This window comes from Peromyscus eremicus, chromosome 1 (assembly GCF_949786415.1).
Source record: "Peromyscus eremicus chromosome 1, PerEre_H2_v1, whole genome shotgun sequence".
Classification (NCBI taxonomy): Eukaryota; Metazoa; Chordata; class Mammalia; order Rodentia; family Cricetidae; genus Peromyscus; species Peromyscus eremicus.
In genome coordinates, this window is record NC_081416.1 from 157,650,631 (window position 1) to 157,668,103 (window position 17,473).

General features: G+C 52.0%; 1 protein-coding gene across 2 annotated transcripts; it reads right to left on the reverse strand.

Moving 5' to 3' along the window:
• Window positions 1-1,119: 1,119 nt before the first annotated feature.
• On the reverse strand, window positions 1,120-16,008 carry Clip3 (CAP-Gly domain containing linker protein 3). Of its 2 annotated transcripts, XM_059275609.1 has the most exons (14): window positions 15,862-16,008; window positions 15,333-15,556; window positions 10,520-10,659; window positions 10,341-10,434; window positions 10,004-10,165; window positions 9,513-9,631; window positions 8,610-8,846; window positions 5,284-5,419; window positions 4,992-5,120; window positions 3,884-4,021; window positions 3,674-3,797; window positions 3,429-3,493; window positions 2,303-2,375; window positions 1,120-1,461 (listed from the first exon to the last, which is right to left on the reverse strand). In XM_059275609.1, exons 2-14 carry the CDS (start codon window positions 15,496-15,498, stop codon window positions 1,407-1,409), a joined length of 1,638 nt encoding a protein of 545 aa, XP_059131592.1. In that variant the 5' UTR covers window positions 15,499-15,556; window positions 15,862-16,008; the 3' UTR covers window positions 1,120-1,406. The 2 variants fall into 2 exon arrangements, with proteins under 2 accessions (XP_059131592.1, XP_059131599.1); XM_059275616.1 differs by lacking the exon at window positions 15,862-16,008 and having other exon boundaries at window positions 15,333-15,761.
• Between the last annotated feature and the right edge of the window lie 1,465 nt (window positions 16,009-17,473).

The following is a 17,473-nucleotide window of genomic DNA, read 5'->3' on the forward strand; positions in this document are numbered from 1 at the left end:
TGAGCTGTCCTTGGTGATCAGGGCCCCAGGTCTGCTCGGGACCCATGGGGCCTTCAGGTTCTCCCTCAGGCTGTTGGTCTGGCCCAGGTGCTGTGAGGTCCTTTGGGGCCAATGACTCAGATGTAGTGTCTTGGATCTGTGACCGGAAGGTAGATTGAAATAGGGACTCCAAGACTTGGGGTCCTGTCAGAGCACTGGGGCCCTGCACAAATTAGAAATCAGAGATTTGGGACTTGGGGGTTCCCTTGAGGCTGGGGCCCGTGGAATTTGGAGTTTGGGAGATCAGAAGATCCATGGACTAAGGGCATTGGAGTCCTCTATTCTTGTTTCAAGATGGGACTTCCTGTTTGGGGTCTCCTGGAAGCCTGGGATGTGCTCCTAGCAACAGGTTCGTTCCTCCCAGTCCTGAGGACCTTGTGGTTGGGGGTTTCCTGAGTTTTGGGATTGGGGTCTTAAATTTGGGATTCCCTGGGGATTTGAAGATTCTGTGACTTGGGTAGGGGGAGTTCTGGGAATTAGAAATTTGGGGTTTTCTAGGGATTGTAGGATTTGGAGGCATTGGGAATTGGGGATATATCTATATATATATTCTCTGGAATTTGAACTCCCCGGAGTTCTAGAATGGGGGTCTCCAAATTTGGGGATTCCCCCAAAGGGGGAAGTTATTACTTTTAAAAAATAGAGAATTTTCTGGGAGCCTTGGCCAGCACACGGACTGTGGGCCATGTGGGGTGGGCTTCATACAAGGCACTGGGGGTTTTTCAAGGGTGCAGAGGGCAGGAAGACTTGGTGTCCTGTAACTCATGCTTCCAGGACTGTTTTGGTGTTTGTAAATTGGGGGTGACTGGGCTGATTCAGTGGGTGTCTTCTTCAGGGGTGATAACAGGGTCTTGTGAATGGAGGGAGTCTCTGATAAGGAGAATAGCGTGTAAGGGCTTTCAGGTGACCTCAGGGTCACAACATCTTGAGGAGACTGATGTTAAACGGGATATGGTCGGCTATTCTGGAGATATGACCTATGCTTAAGGAGAATGGGGAGGGGTCTTCATTCGTGGGGCTCTGATCCACTGGTGAGGAACTCAAGAATGTCCTGTGTGGAGAGGGCCAGCATCACTTGGGTGATGTGGAAATCTGTTTATTGGAGGAAATCTGCTCTGAGGGGTAGTGGGCAGGGACTAGCCTGAAGGTGCTACTCAGGGAATCTCTTTTGGGGTAACATGAGGTCTGTATTTGGGGAGTTGTCTTGGGAGATCTGTTAACAATGGGACCTCAGTAATCGAGGGCTGGCTAACAGGGTTTCTATTCTGGAGGTGTCACTGGGAGTCTCTATCTTGGGGTGACTGGGGGCTCCTTGTGTCAGGAGATGCTAGAGGGGACTCTGTCTCTTTGTTGGGTGTCCAGGGCCTCTAGGACTGCATCTCCGCCCTCAGCATCCAGGGAAACCAGCAGCAGAAGAGTAATCTGAAAGACGGACAGGGTCACAGGTCACACAGGGGCACAGGGGCAGGGACACCTGGCTCCCTCATCCACTGCTGTGTCTGGCACTCTGCCTCTGACTGTGCCTTTTTAGGCTTGTGCTGTATGTGTGTGTGTGTGTGTGTGTGTGTGTGTGTGTGTGTGTGTGTGTGTGTGTGTGGTGGGGGGTCTCTGCTTCCTTCAGCTGAAGTCTCAGAAGTCAGTCAAGCCCTCCATTCTAAAGATGGCCTCTGTCTCTCTCTCTCTCTCTCTCTCTCTCTCTCTCTCTCTCTCTCTCTCTCTCTCTCCTCCCCCCCCCCCCAGCCCTGCCTTCATTGTTTTTGTGAGACAGGGTCTCATTGTGTACCCTGGGCTGGTCTCAAACTGAGGGCAATCTTTCTGCCTCAACCTCCACACTGCTGCATACACTCTATAAAGCTGGCATGGTGTTGGGATTTTTTGTTTGTTTGATTTTTGGTTTTTTGAGACAGGGTTTCTCTGTGTGGCCCTGGCTGTCCTGGAACTTGCTCTGTAGACCAGGCTGGCCTCGAACTCACAGAGATGCACCTGCCTCTACCTCTCTAGTGCTGGGATTAGAGGCATGCACCACCACCGTTTGATATTTTTTTAAAGGTGGGTTTTATGAGGCGGTGTCTCATTGTGTAGCCCAGGGTGTCATGGAATTCTCGACCCCTTGCCCTCTGGGTGTGGGATTATAGGCATGCACTTCCACATCCAGTTTACTCACAACTTTACTTCCATTTCTAACCCAAATAGGGCCTTGGACACCCGTGGCCAGTGGCCTTGCAGATGTCTCTAACGCTCTGCTAGATGGTTTGCCACACACCTGGAGATGGAGTTCTCTGATGCAATGTCCTTTGGGGTCCGGACCGTTGTGAAGGTGCGTTTGGGCTGTGTCACTAGAGAGGAAAGCAAAGTCTCAAGCGAGGTGACAGTCGACTTATGTGTGTTACCAGTACACATGCCCCATTCTGTCATTCATCTATCAGTGGCTCCAGGCTTTGCCTGGATTCCTTCATTTTCAATATGCATCTGGACCTCTTATCATTAATATTTGGCCCCCACCAATAATTATCCATGCCTCCAATATGCCCATTGAATCCCACACCCCCAATGACTGCCTTGGGCTTTCTGAAATGGTCTCACTGTAGTTGATGTTGGTCTTAAATTCACGATCCTTCTATCTCAACACCATGAATGTTGTTCTTATGGATTTTCTTTTTTTCTTTTTTTTTTTTTTGCATTGGCACTTTGCCTACATGTCTGTCTGTGTCAGGTCCCCTGGAACTGGAGCTGCAGACAGTTATGAGCTGCCATGTGGGTGCTGGGAATTGAACCCAGGTCCTCTAGAAGAGCAGCCAGTGCTTTTCACCACTGAGCCATCTCTCCAGCCCCACAGACAGTTTTGTTTTCTCAATGCTAAGGATGGAACCCAGGGCCTTATGCATGCTGAGCCATACCCTACCCCCAGCCCCTCACTGGGAGCTTCTAAGCAATTGCTCTGCCACTGAGCCACACCCCAGCCCCTCACTGGGGGATTCTAGGCAGGTGCCCTACCACTGAGCCACACCCCAGCCCCTCACTGGGGGATTCTAGGCAGGGGCTCTACCACTGAGCCACACACCCAGCCCCTCACTGGGGGATTCTAGGCAGGTGCCCTACCACTGAGCCATACCCCAGCCCTTTACTGGGGGATTCTAGGCAGGGGCTCTACCACTGAGCCACACCCCAGCCACTCACTGGGGGACTCGAGGCAGGTGTTTCACAACTAAACTATATTCCAAACCCTCATAGCCTTGTTAACCTCCCCGTATCTACCCTACCTACCTTCCTTGGGACCCTGTCTCATATTTTTCTGGGCCACATGTATCAAATCAAATGCTAGAGATCGTCACTAACATACCTGAGCGCCTACAGCCCCCCCCATCCCCACATCCCAGCCCCCAACTCACTTGTTACTTGATGCACTTTTTTGGCTCCCACACTGTCTCCAGGGGGATCGGTGGATCCACCAATCCTGGGGAGACACAGAAAATTCAGAGCCACGAAGGGCTAGGAGCTAAACCCCAGAGAGCCCACAGAAAAGAGCTATAGTATAAGAACCAGCCATGTTGGCCTGCCAGTCCAAGCGAGGCCATCTGAGGGAGGACATGGGCTCTAGGTGGCTTCCTGAGCTGAGGGGCAGAGCGAGGCTCACCTCTGGATGCGAGAGGCTGGCGCAAAGACCCCGTGTCGCGGGGCGCAGGTAAAGTACCGAACACCAAACACAGAGCCGTCATGCTTGCCTGTGGGCTGGTCCAGCTCGATGCCATACCAGTAACCTGCGGCAGGGTGTATTCAGTGCTGAGGATGGAACCCAGAACCTTACACATCGGAGCCACACCCCAGCCCACGCTCCCACCCTCACCTGGAGCAAAGTCAGTCTTCCCGTAGAAGCGCACAATCCCCTGCTTCTGGCCCGCCACAAGGACTTGGTCTCCAACTTCAGCCTTGGCCCCTTCACGCTGGCTGCCCAGAGATGGGGAAGACGGGGACTTCTTCTTCCCTGGGAATGGAAGGCAAATACATTCAGACCAAAGGAAAACCTGCGGTAGAAGTCAGGAGCCCCCAAATTTTCAGGGAGCTGAGGTGCGGCTCAGGAGAACAGCACTTGCTTGGCATATGCCAAGTCCTGAATGCAGTTCTCAGCAGGACCAAAACTAAACGGAGTTGAAGGCAGTGTGTACATCTGTGGTTCCAGGACTCAGGGGACTGATACAAGACTACCTGAGTCACCACGTTTGAGACCAGCCTATGCAACCCAGTTGAATCTCATCTCAAAAATAAGTAAGCAGGGTAGAGCTCAGCTCAAGTATGAAAATGTGAGTTCGGATCCCCAGCACCCACGTGAAAAGCCAGGGGCAGTGGTAGGCACTGAGGAGGCGGAGAGAGGCAGATCCCTGGAGCTTGTGTGCTGGCCAGCATAGCCAAATACATGGTCTTCAGGTTCACTGAAGAGAGAAAGTGGAAGCCGGGCAGTGGGGGTACATGTCTTTAATCCCAGCACTCAGGAGGCAGAGGCAGGCAGATTTCCACATGAGCATGCACACATGTATGAGAGCACCTGCCAACACTTGTGTATGTATGTATGTGTGTATGTATGTATACACACACACACACACACACACACACACACACACACACACGATGAAGTTGAATTTTAGTCTGAGAGTGCCTCTATTCACAAAAGCCAGAAAAACTTCTGGAGTAGTAACCCCTAGAGACAGGTTCTCCCTTAAAACTGGGAACAGTCTTTGGGCCTGAGAGGAACCTAAGTCTCAGGAGGCTGGGAACCACAGAGGTCCTCCCAAAAGCTGGGTTGGGCCAGTGGTGAGCCAAAGGAGAAACCACTGAAGTGGGGAGTCAGCTCATTCTCTACAGCTGGAGTCGAGGAAGAACAGAATCACAGAGCTGAGCTCCCCACGTGATGTCCCCAAGGCTGGCTCTTCCCACTCCTATGACTACCCACTTCTGACCTTTGTGTTCCCTCCGGCCTTTGCCAGTTACACGGGAGAAGTCCATCCGGGGAGTCCGGGGTGTGGAGGTAACGGATGACGGGGGTGCGTCCACTGCCTTGGAGATCTTGGACACAGAAGCAAAGAGACCTAGGGAGGAGACAGAGCCTGGGTTTGGCACTGTCCAAGCCAAAGGAGAACCTCTCCCTTGGCTGTGTCCCCACCCCACCCCTTTCCCCAGGCAGCAGCATCCCAAGAACTGAGGAACTGAGCAGACCCCACCCACCGTCCCAGGCCCCCATTAGACACTGACCCTGCTTGGGAGGGCAGATGAAGTACCGGACACCCCCAACACTGCCATCGTTCTTGCCCTCTGGTTCATCCAGCTCCACACCCACCCACTGGCCGCTGGCAAACTCCGTGGTCCCGCAGAAGCGCAGTGTGCCAGTCTGGGGAGACAAGGGTGGCATGACTTGGACAGGGGCCTTGGAGACCATAGTGAACTACTTACATACGGACAGCATGGCAGGGTGGATGCAGGAAGCCAGGTTCAGTTCTCAGTTCTTGCTGCGGGCCGCAGGAATATATCATAAGAACTCAGCTGGTTATGGCAAAGTCACTACCTGGAGGAATCAGGGAATTCCTCCAGAGGAAGCCAAATTCCAAGGAGCTTTTGGTGTTACTTGGCTTGTTATATATCAGCTATATTCTGTTATGGAAGTCATGTGTGCCTTCATAGTTTTCCCAATTGACTTTTCCCCAAGAAGGGCTAACAGTGTGGACTGATCACTCTCTGGACACACACATTCCAGGTATTTGGAGAACAGCCTCAGGAAAGGCTTTCTCTGGAATGAGATATCTCCCTAGCCACTTTCAAGGACTAGCAGTAATAACAGTCCACATGCAAGTCTCCTGATTTAAGGTAAATTCCACAAGGAGACACCACCTAGGTCAGGTGGATGTTCAGTAATAGCTTTACACAATTCAGCTCGGACCCTCCTTTCTTACAGCCTTACTAACTTTATAGACCGCTAACTCCTTGCCTAACCGCTTCTAGGAATATTTAGATAACCTTCTGTGCTGACAGCTATGCTCAGCCCAAACCCCAGTTCAAGCCTCCCTGTAATTATCATCATTAGCAGCATCCGGCCAGGTCCATCCCCAGATGGAGGAAAGTACCTTATCAGAGATACCTCCATACTTTTTAAGAACAGACTTAAGCGTCCAGGTTACCTGTTTGAGAAGGCCTGGTGGATATGCCAATTAAGCTTTACTTCCTCCTTTCCCAAACCTTACCTCTGGTTCCAGATCTCCCTTTAACTATCACCAGAGGCATCTAGCTGTACACAGGTTGCCTAGCAACTGAGCACACTTTCCCCTACCCTGCAGAAAAACGGCAGGTAGCTTGGACAGATAGGAGCCACAGGAAAAAAGAAGACAGTTTTATTTTCTCCCATTGACCTAGCAACTTATAGATTCTTAACATTTTCTACTAATCACGTTTAAGACTATAGTTGAGCACATAAGATTCCCTCTTCTTAGATATTACCCGAATTTAGCCTTTAGTTAATTCATTTCCCCATTGGTCACTTCCCTTTGCAAATGATAATTAACGGTTATTGCCTCCCTATGTGATTCTTATCACCCCTCCGTTTGACCCTGGAAGCCTGGCTTTATATACCAGGACTTCCAGGGCATGAAGTCGGAGAAGAGAAAAGAGAATGGAAGAACTAGACGAGTAAGAACTTGAGAGGAACAAACTGAGATGGGGAAGAACTAGATTGAAGGGCTAGAGGAGAGTACCAGAGAAATGAGATGGAAGATGAGGAAGAGTCAGATGGGGAAGTCCTAGCTGGGTAAGAACAAGATGAAAAGGACCTAGATGAGGCAGAGTTAAGACAAGAGAATTAAGATAGAACTTAGAGGAAGCAGTAGATAAATATAGAGAGAAATCAGCCAAGAAAGGAGCTAGACATGAGAACAGAACTGAAGCTGGGTATAAAGGATGTTATGCCAGAGGAATTAAAGCAAGTGGACTCTAGAGCTCGGTGTGCTGAGATTCTGTTTCCTGAAAATAGTCCTCGCCGTTAGTAGTTCTCTCTCCTGAGCCCCTGGGATGTATAATATTAAGGCTGGTTCCTCTAATATTATACAAGAAGTTCTGACACCGCCACTACTAGCTGTGTAACTGCGTCTCTTCATGCCTTGGTGTCCTTCTCCACCAAATGGAACAAAGAATTGTATCCACTTGTAAAGATGCTAGGGGGACTGGGAGGGATATAGAACCCAATGGTAGAGTGCTTGCCCACTATGCACAAAGCTCTGAGTTTCCTCCCCAGCGCCATAAGCAAAAACTACTGTCATGTAACTGTCCTGCTACCTCAGTGAATAGTCAAGCCACGGGCGACATTCAAGTAAAAACTGATGCCAGGTCTGGTGACTCATGCCTGCAACCCCAGCCCTTGAGGCTGAGGCAGAGGGACAGCAGCAAGCTCCAGTCCAGCCGAGGCTACAGCGAGACCCTGCCTCAGTTAAGGTGTCGTCCCCCACACACACCTTGAGCTTATGTCTTATGAGGGGCGCACATGCCATGTCACGTGTGCAAGTCAGAAGGAAACTTCCTGGAGTCAGTTCTACCTTTACAAGGGTTCTGGGGTTTGAACTCAGGTTGCCAGGCCTTCATGGCAAGCGTCTTTACCACTGCCATCTCATGGCCCCAGGAGCTTTTGCTTGGGAAACAAAACGTGACTTACATAGTGTCTCACCAAACAAAAACAAAATCTCAATTCCTTCTAGAGCCCCGCGGTCTGATGTGGTCCAGCCCCTTCTAGCCTCTCCTCGTAATTCCTCTGCTCTCACTGCTCCTTCCTATCTCCTGGGTCACACTTGCTGCGAGCTACTTTCTCAGCTTGGACATCACCTCCTCCGGGAAGCCTTCTCAGAACACTCCTGCTAAAACCTCTCTTGCCTCCAGCCAGAGACAATTTCCTAAATCCAGGCACCAAATGTTTTCCACAGTCCTTGCTGCCACTGGAAGTGGCCTTAACCATAGCGCTGCTTTACTGTCTCTATTCCATTACCAGCAGAACTCTGCGAGATCAGAACAAGCTGAAGTTGACACAACCCTCTGTCCTAAAGAACAGTGGGCTCAGCAAGAGGAACACCAGGAAGATGGATGAAAGCTGAGATGCCCGGATGGAGGCGGGCTTCCTCTGCCTCTCCACACCCCCACCCCCACTTGTTTCTGCTTCTCTTCTCCCAGGCCACGTCTTCCAGGCAGACCTCACCCTGGCGCTCTCCAGCCCATAAGGTACCAGTCAAAGCCTTGACTTTGCACCTGAGGGTGAAGTGGCCCACAAACCTTCGGGGGGGGGGGGGGGCGGGAAGCCACAGGTGTGCGGAGCTATGTAATCACTGTTTCGGCTGTGACTGCATTGGGCTATCACTGTCAGGGGACAGTCTGTCACCTTGCAAGAGTCAGAGCTCAGCAGAGGGTACAGGACAAAGGGAGTATGTGGATATCACCCTCTAGAATAAAGTGCAGTGTGAATGCCCGGGGCAGTCTGTCTGCAGCCCAGGCACCCAGGTCTGGGTGATGAGGAAGCTGAGTCCACCCCACTCCTCACCCAGCCCCCTGACCTTCTGGCCGTCTAGTAGCACTCGGTCTCCTAGGCGCAGGCCCAGCGCACTGAGCATGAGATTGCCTGGGACGTTGTCATAGTTGGGTAGTGTGACTTTGGGAAGGGTGCAAGACAGTGGTACAGCCTCTTCCAGCAGTGTCCGCAGCTCCTTGGCCACCAGTGCCGCCTCTGCCTTGTCAAGGGACATGTCCATAGGGTCTGGGACCACTTCCGCTGGCACCTGTCCCTTTCGATTCTGTGGGTCAAAGAGAACAGAGGGAATAGGGACTAAATGAGACAAGCCCTCTTCGATACCACACTTTAGACCCCTTGGGTAAAGCAGAAGTTATGCTAGGTTACACCTCAGGCCAAATTGGGAATAAGAAGAAATGGGGCATAAAGACACAGACGTGGCCCGGTGTAGTGGTGCACATCTTCCAGGTCTACAGAGGGAGTTCCAAAGCTCAAAACTCAAAACTCAAAAAAAGAAAGGAAGGAATGTTAGGGGGAGGCACATTGTTAGTCCCAGCACTTGCAAAGTAGAGGCAGGCAGATCTCTGAGGGTCTGAGGCCCGCCTGGTCTATAGAGAGTTTCAGGGCAGCCTGGGCTACATAGTGAGATCTATATCAAAAACAAACAAAGCCAAACAACAAAAAAAGATACAGGCTCAACCCCTGAGACTCTGAGACATGTTACATCACCAATTCTGGTCAACCGACTGAAAGAAAAGAACAAGCCACCCTCTCCACACAGCACATGCTGGGCAAATCTGTTGATTCTCCATTGTAAAACGGGGCTTATCATAAAGAGAAGTGACCCGTTCCATGACGAACATTACGTGGATGTTGGCTGTGATTTCATTTGTTAAATGTGAAGGGAAGAGGACGGCAGGAGGGAGGAGATACAGGGTGGCGGCAGTACCCTCAGCGCTGGGTTGGCACCATGCTCCAGTAAACATTTGGCTGCGCCCAGGCACAGATTTGAGGCAGCGATGTGCAGAGCTGAGCCATGGTTGAAGTCACTGCACGTGGAGTTCACCACTAGAAAGTGGACAGGTGAGAGGAGAGTACTGAGTGAGGGACCTCCTCCGGCATCTGCGTGGAGCCCCACCCCCAGCTCCGGGCTCCCGTCTCTAGACAGCACTCATCTTGCCCACCCTGCCCTTCCATCCGGTTGTCCTCCTATCCACCCGCATCAAGGCACTCCCCAGTCCCCCACCCCCTCCCCCGCCTCCCGTACTCCTCTAGTCCTTACTTCCTGTTTGAAGCACTTCTCCCTTCAAGATCAGGCCTAAGTCCTTATCCTCTCCTCATCTTGGGTCTTCTCCCCTTACTCAGATCCTGGCCCCCACAATGTCCAAACCCTGGGCACCCCAGGCCCCACCCCCTCCCAGCCAGGCTCCGCCTCCTCACCCCTAGGCCTTGCCCCCTTCAGCAGCACACGCACAAGGTCTGGAACATCGAAATAGGCTGCGTAGTGAAGCGCATTCATGTTGGTCCAGCGGCTGCGCAGGGTCACATCCGCGCCCAGCGCCAGCAGCTGCTGTGAGAGACGCACGGCCGCTGCAGGGTCTCCTGCAAAAGAGCCAGGGTCAGCTTGGAAGCTGTTCTCTAGAACATGCGCCAACGTGTGGGGAGGGACTCCGGGTTCTTGGATTTGGGCTCCAGGTGCGCTCTTGGGGCCCCGAGTCATTGCTGGTTTTGAGGGTATCAGCACTGGGAGCCTAGGTTTTGGGGTCTGGGGTCTCACCGACTCCATGGGCCCCAGCTTTGCACGCATAATGGAGTAATGTCATGTCAGTGAGTCCATCACGATCATTCACGTGGCAGCCACGCCGCAGGATCTGTGAGCGCCAGATACAAACACAGGGTTACCCACACCTGGAGGAACCACGTCTCCTCCTCCCCAGGCTCCCAAAGTGTTCCTACCTCATTGCCAATGACGTCTATCTTGTGCTGCACTTGGGGCACCCACTGGCGAACGATGGCGAACAGCTCTGGAACGGTGGTCTTCGGGTCAAACAGAATTTCCTGGCACGCAGGGTCATTGGGGTCAAAGAAGGTGAAAGCTGGAGAAAGAAGCTCAGAGTCACCCCAGGCAAGCTGACTCCCCTTTGCATCCTGAGGGAAGGAGACTCTAGATCCAGAGTCTCAAATACAGGGTTGGTGGCAACAGGCCACAGCCAACCCACAGGTGTCTTCTGGAAGACCAGCAGGTTTCAACATAAAGAGGCCACTAAATGATTAACATATAGACATCCAATGTCTTGAGAAATCGGACAATCGGGTAATTCCACTCTCTGAAACAAGAGTGGCTGCAGGTTCAGCACCTTCTTCATATCTGCGTGTTCAAGGCTCTGGGCCCTTAGTTACCCAGTCTAACTATGGGCGTAGTGAGCTGGGTGCTGGGTGAGGTAGCACATGCAGGGCATCTCAGCACTCAGCAATTGGCAAAGTCGGGACGATTGGGAATCTGAGGTCAACATGGACTGACTGACTGCATGGAGAATTCCAGGTCAGCCTGATCTACACGGCAAGAACCTGTCTCCAAATCCAGGAGACACAGCTCGGCGGCAGACTGCTTGCTTAGCACGCACAAGGCCTGAATTCAGTCCTCGCACCACATGCACAGATAAAATAGACACAGCCAGGCTGGAGAGACGGCTCAGAGGTTAAGAGCACTGGCTGCTCTTCTGGAGGTCCTGAGTTCAATTCCCAGCACCCACATGGTGGCTCACAACCATCTGTAATGAGATCTGGCACCTTTTTCTGTATACCTAATAATAATAATAATAATAATAATAATAATAATAATAATAATAAAAAGAATAGACACAGCCTAGTCAAGTTTCCAGAGGAGGAAATTCTTCCTTTAAAAGCCAGGCCAGAGCTTGTCGGTGGTGGCACATGCCTTTAGTCTCAGCACTTGGGAGGCAGAGGCAAGCAGATCTCTGTAAATTCAAGGCCAGCCTGATCTACAGATCGAGTTCCACGGCAGCCAGGGCTACACAAAGAAACCCTGCCTGGAGCCGGGCGGTGGTGGCGCATGCCTTTAATCACTCGGGAGGCAGAGGCAGGCAGATCTCTGTGAGTTTGAGGCCAGCCTGGTCTATAGAGGGAGTTCCAGGAAAGGCGCAAAGCTACACAGAAAAACCCTGTCTCAAAAAACTAAAAAACTAAAAATAAATAAATAAAAGCCTGTCTGGGAAAATCAAAACAAACGAACGAACAAACGCCAGGCCAGACATGTACCGCATGTGTGGAGCACTGGAGAGGCAGAAGTGGATATAGATCTGTGAGTTCTAGGACAGCCTAGTTTGAAAAAACAAGTTCTAGGCCAGCCAGGACCACACAGAGGGACCCCTGTCTTAAATAAGCCAGAAGTCTTGGGTTTTGTTTGTTTGTTTGTTTGTTTGTTTTGAAACTCAAAATTTCAAGTTCTGAAGCTGGGTAGATGACTCAGTGGTTAAGACTGAATGCTGCTCTTGCAGAGGACTTGAGTTCAGTTCCCAGCACCCATGTCACATGGTTCCCAACTGCCTGTCACTCTAGGCGATGACACCTCAGGGCTTCTCTGGCACCTGCACTTATGTGTGTATACCCACAGACACACATGCACATACATAATTTAAAAAAATAATAAGGCCGGGTGGTGATGGTGCACGCCTTTTATCCCAGCACCTGGAAGGCAGAAGCAGGCGGATCTCTGTGATTTCAAAGCCATCCTGGTCTACAAGGCAAGTTCCAGGACAGCCAGAGCTGTTGGACAGAGAAACCCTGTCTCAAAAAACCAAATAATAATAATAAGAAGAAGAAGAACTACTAATAAAATAATAAATCTTTAAAAATGTAAGCTTGTGTAGCATATACAAAATGGAGCCATGAATGAACAGGCTCTGATCCGAGGCCAACCAGGGCAGTGCTAATGGATCTTGATCTTCTACGTTGAGATGCTGGTAAGTGTTGCTCTCGGTGGCACTCAGCAGGGGCCTCAGCATGTGCTGAATGGATGAGTAAATGAAGACTGCATCCCACACAGTGCAGAGAAGTGACCCGTGGACAGTGAGTCAGGAATCCGTCCCCATTCACTAACGTCACAGCCTTTCCTGGCTCAGAACCTTTCTCTGGCTCCCATCCCTGTTACAGTACCGTCCAAAGTCCTCCCCGCGGGGCACAAGGCTCTGCACAATCTGGCCCTTCTAATGTCTGCCCCTTCCCTCTCCCTTAGTCCCCTTCAGCCAACTGACTTCTGTCCCTCCAGCGTGCCAAGCAAATTCTTGTCCCTCTGCACTTGCTGCTGTCCCTTGGCCCTGCAGAAGGCTTTGCAAATCTTTGCAAATGTCACCTCCACCTCCACAGAGAGGCCTCCTCACATCACCCGTCTACACCGCTACCCTCCCCTCCTGGATGTGCTGTCTATTATGTGCGCATTCCCCAAACATGGTGTGTATGCTCCTGCCTCGCTGTTTCTTCCTCTACCTTCCTCTCTTTCTTCCTCTCTTCTTCCTTCATCCGTCTGCTGAGGATGGAATCCAAGGTCTTGAGCTACGAAAGCACTCCCCCCAAACCACACCCCAGGCCCTTCTCGGCTCTGTTTTCTTTCTCTCCCATTTTCACTTGTCACCGTTGTCACTGGGATGTAAACACGGATTTCCTGTCCTGCCTTCCTTATGCCTCTGTCCCCACGGCTGGGTGTGCCCACATTATACCTACGGCACACAGCACCTAGCATGCAGGAAAGGCCTAATGGGTCTCTTAGGAAGTAATGTATGAGTTGGACAAACAAATGCCCCCATAGCTTTCTCTCTGGAATAAGCCACATTTCCAGATCCCTTGTTCTAAGCAGGATTACCAGCCTAGGCGCTGTGACTTCCAGCCAGATCCAGTTGGATTTTTAAAGATTTCCTGGTTTCCTCGGGTGGACACTCCCACTATACCCCAAATCCCCAGATAATATTGTGTGTGTGTGGCTCTGTGTACACGCATATGGAGAGCATGCACTGTGGAAAACAGAGGTTGACAACGAGTGTCTTCCTCAATTGGTCACCTTAGTTTTTAGATAGATAGGGTCTCTTATGGAACCTGGAGCTCACTGATTGTCTAGACAGGACAGACGTCCTGGGTATCCTCCTGCCTCTGTCTCCTCAGCACCAGGATTACAGATGCCAGCAGCCATGCCCAGCTTTTTATGTGTGTTGGGGACCCAGCTCCTCATGGTGCATGGCAAAGATTTCATCAACTGAGCCATCTCGCCAGCTAATAACCTTTTTGTTTTTCTAATTAGACTGACGTTTGTCCCCCTGATCTACCTCTGGCAGGTGACATGTCCACAGGCAATCCCTCCTGCCCCATTCTAGTGCTGCCAGCTCTGAACCCAGTACTAGTGTCTGGATCTCACAGCTGCTGGCAATTCCCAGCCAACACCAGCCCCGGCTGGGCCCCATCTCTCTAATCAGAAGCCAGCAGGATCTTTTAGACTGCCAATCAAGAGCCGGTGGGTGAGACGGCTCTGCTGGTAAGGGCTGGAGCTTGTCACCAAGCCTGATGGCCTGAGTTCCATCCCTGGGACTCACGTGGTGGAAGGCGAGAACTGACTGCTGAAATGTGTCCCCTGACTACCACACACACGCTGTGGCACACACGTGCAGACACACACACCAAATCAATTAAAACGTAATGACGAGACTGTCCATTGAACCTGCCACTTCTCACTTTCAGATTACACACACTGTTCTCTCCTTTCATACTCAAAATACAGGACAAGTCCTTGGTGTGGCCTTTAAGTCCCTTCCAGATCTGTTCCTTGGTAATAGTTCCCCTCCATTCTGATCGCCCCCTAAATGCAGTTTTGTGGTCTTCCATTCCAAACTCATTTCTGCCTCTGGGCCTTTGCACTTACTTTTCTTGAACTGGAGCTATTTCTCCAGGTTGCTTACAGCTGGTTTCTCCTCATTCTTTGGACCTCATTCTGCAACACACATCACCAGAAAGACCCAGCCCAACTCCCCGAGTCTGGGAGACTCTGCTGGGAGTCTCTCCGAGACTTCTGCTGGAAGTCTCAGCCTTTCGGAAGGTAATGTGTTGGGTCTCTTTGAGAGCAAGGCTCATGCCTGGATCCTCACGATGAAGCCGGAGATATTCAGTCCTCCATGAATGATAAGACGCTCTGTTTCTCAAGCTGCTCTCGGCTCCTACCTCACGCCCTTCTACCTCAGATCCTTTATTCCTGTGCTTCACGATCCTGCAGGCTCCTCCCCCCAAATCCAAACTGGGTCTTCCCCACATGGTACCTCCTAAGGGGAACCTTGTCTCTGAAAGCTCTTGCAACACTCTGTTCTTGAAATAATCAATCTCATTGTCTCCTGTAACTTCATATTTAGACTCATTTGTGTGGCTATGGTTGGGGCCTGGGAGTTCTCTCAGCAAAGCCTTAGGAGAACCGTGCTCTGTGCTGCAGCCCCAGTTTCTGGCATAAGTTAGGTTCACAGGAGCTCCCATACAATGTTTGTTGAATGACTAAATGATTGAGTTGGTATGTCACGAATGGCAGACTGGGATTTTTCCAGCCCCATTCTCCAATAGATGAGTGTAATTAGCGAAGGGGAGCGGTCTCAAAGGCTCTGCAACTGAGACTTCCGTGGACCACCTTCAGCATGCCTCCACCTCCACCATCAACACAGCGCGGCCAAGCCACCAGCACCTAAAGCTCCACACCAGATTCCAGGGTGGGGACAGTGCTTACCGTAGTCCTTGGGGAGTGGGGCAGGAGCTGAGGGGTGCACAACAGGCTTCTGCCGGCGCTCCTGGGTGGGGCTGGGGGGTTCTGGGACCGGTTCATCCTCTTCCTCCTCCTCTTCTTCCTCCCCTCGGGGTGGAGGGGCCATTGGAGCAGGATCTGTCTTAGTCATGGTCCTCGATAGCCCTGGGGGGCCTGAGCAAAGTTGGGGGGTGGCCTGGAGGCAAATCCTGAAAATAGAGGTCAGCTAGAGATAGCGCCCCACAGCTCAGGGGGTCCAAGCCCACAGAAGCTCCAAGAACCCCGGGTGGCCCCTAGTCTCCAGCTCTGGATTTGGCAGCCACAGGGATCCCCATTACTCATTTGAAGGCCCGGGGATATGCGCCTCAAAGCCTGCCACCTCCCTCAGGCCCAGCCTCCCATTCTTCTCTTCGGGTGCCAGGCCCCTGGGTCTCGGCCGCCCCCTCCCGGGGTTTGTTTATCTAGGGATGCAGGATGCTTCGCCCCTCCCCTTCTCACCAGCCTCCCATCTTACCTCGGATGGCGGGGGTTGGAGAGAAAGGCTGGGACTGAGGAGACTGCCGGAGTAACGGGGTGTCAGTGTCGGGGGACGAGATGGGGGAGGAGAGGGAGACAGAGAGAAGGGGACGAGGCCCAGACGCTGGCTGGGGGATGGGGGATAGAGAAGGAGGGGCGCTGGCGGAGCATGCGCAGTGACTAGACGCGGGGGGGGGGGGAGGAGAAGCGGAGGGGGGAAGCGGGGGGGGGGGGGGGGGGGCCGGGAGGAGATGCTGGGAGTCAGTCGGGGTGGAAGCTGCAGGCAACAACAAGAGGTTAGAGGTTAGACTCTCAGGACCTCCAGAGGAAGGGGAGATGGTTTCCTGGAAGGATGTGACAGGCATAGAAATTGGAGAGATGAGGCAGAGATGAGGGCTAGAAAGAGATGGGTAAGAAGGCAAGCACGGGTGTTTTCCTCCACTCGGCAAACCAGGCCGGTTAGAGCAGTGGTCTTGAGTCTGATGCTGGGTATTTCCACTCTCTGGAATCCCAGTCTTAACTCCTTCAAGCTTGCCCCACGTACGGGGGATCAGAGGGTCATTTTCTTTTTAAATCATCTTCGTCCTCACGCTTATCCTCATCACCCAGGACAGAACCGTTAGTAAGCTCAAGGGATCATAGCAAGTAGCGCTGAAGCTTGAACCAAGTATCATGGGTGCAGTGGTGTTGAGGGTGCCCATCGGTCTCTGGATGGCACCTCTGAAAATGTGTATCACTTCTAGCCCAGGGCCATCTCAGCCTCACACCTGGGCTGGCCTTGCCTGCTGCACCCCAAATCACCCTGGCCTGGGCCTACCTTCCACCCCTCTGCCTCCTAATGGACAGAATGGGGACTCCCTCTTCTGCCTCTCCCAGCCTTCATCCAGGTCCATACTTGTTCATCTCCCACCCGGACTAGAGCGGCAGCTTCCTCTGTGCTGTCCCCAGCCTGGCTGAACTGTCCCTATTAACGTGTTCCACATCTGCTTGCCTGACATCAGCCCTGGTGAAGGCCAGTGTTAACAGGTATGGTTATGATACAGGCCTACGACCAGCACTTAGGAGGCTGAAGAGGAAGGCCTGCAATTCAGTTCAACCTGGGCAACACATCAAGAACCACAATCCTTTCCTCTATTGCCACCACCAGGTACGCGCACGTTGCATGCACGCGCGCGCGCGCACACACACACACACACACGCTCATGCAGGTGTGGACCACCATAGCCCACAATGGCCTGACGTGAACGTGCCTATCACCTCTCTCTTTTTGTTTTGTTTTGTTTTTGTTTTTCGAGACAGGGTCTCTCTGTGTTGTTTTGGTGCCTGTCCTAGATCTCGCTCTGTAGACCAGGCTGGCCTCGAACTCACAGAGATCTGCCTGGCTCTGCCTCCCAGTGCTGGGATTAAAGGCGTGTGCTACCACTGTCCGGCTGCCTGTCATCTCTCCTACTTTACCTTCTCTCTCTCCTTAGTTCACTTCACTGCAGCTACACCTGCATCCTCACGGTTCCTGCTGCTGGGGAACTCTTCCCCGACACCTTCCCTCTTAATATTTAACCCACAGGTACCTTCTCGGTGACATCTTGGCTCTTCTTGTAAACATTGCTCCC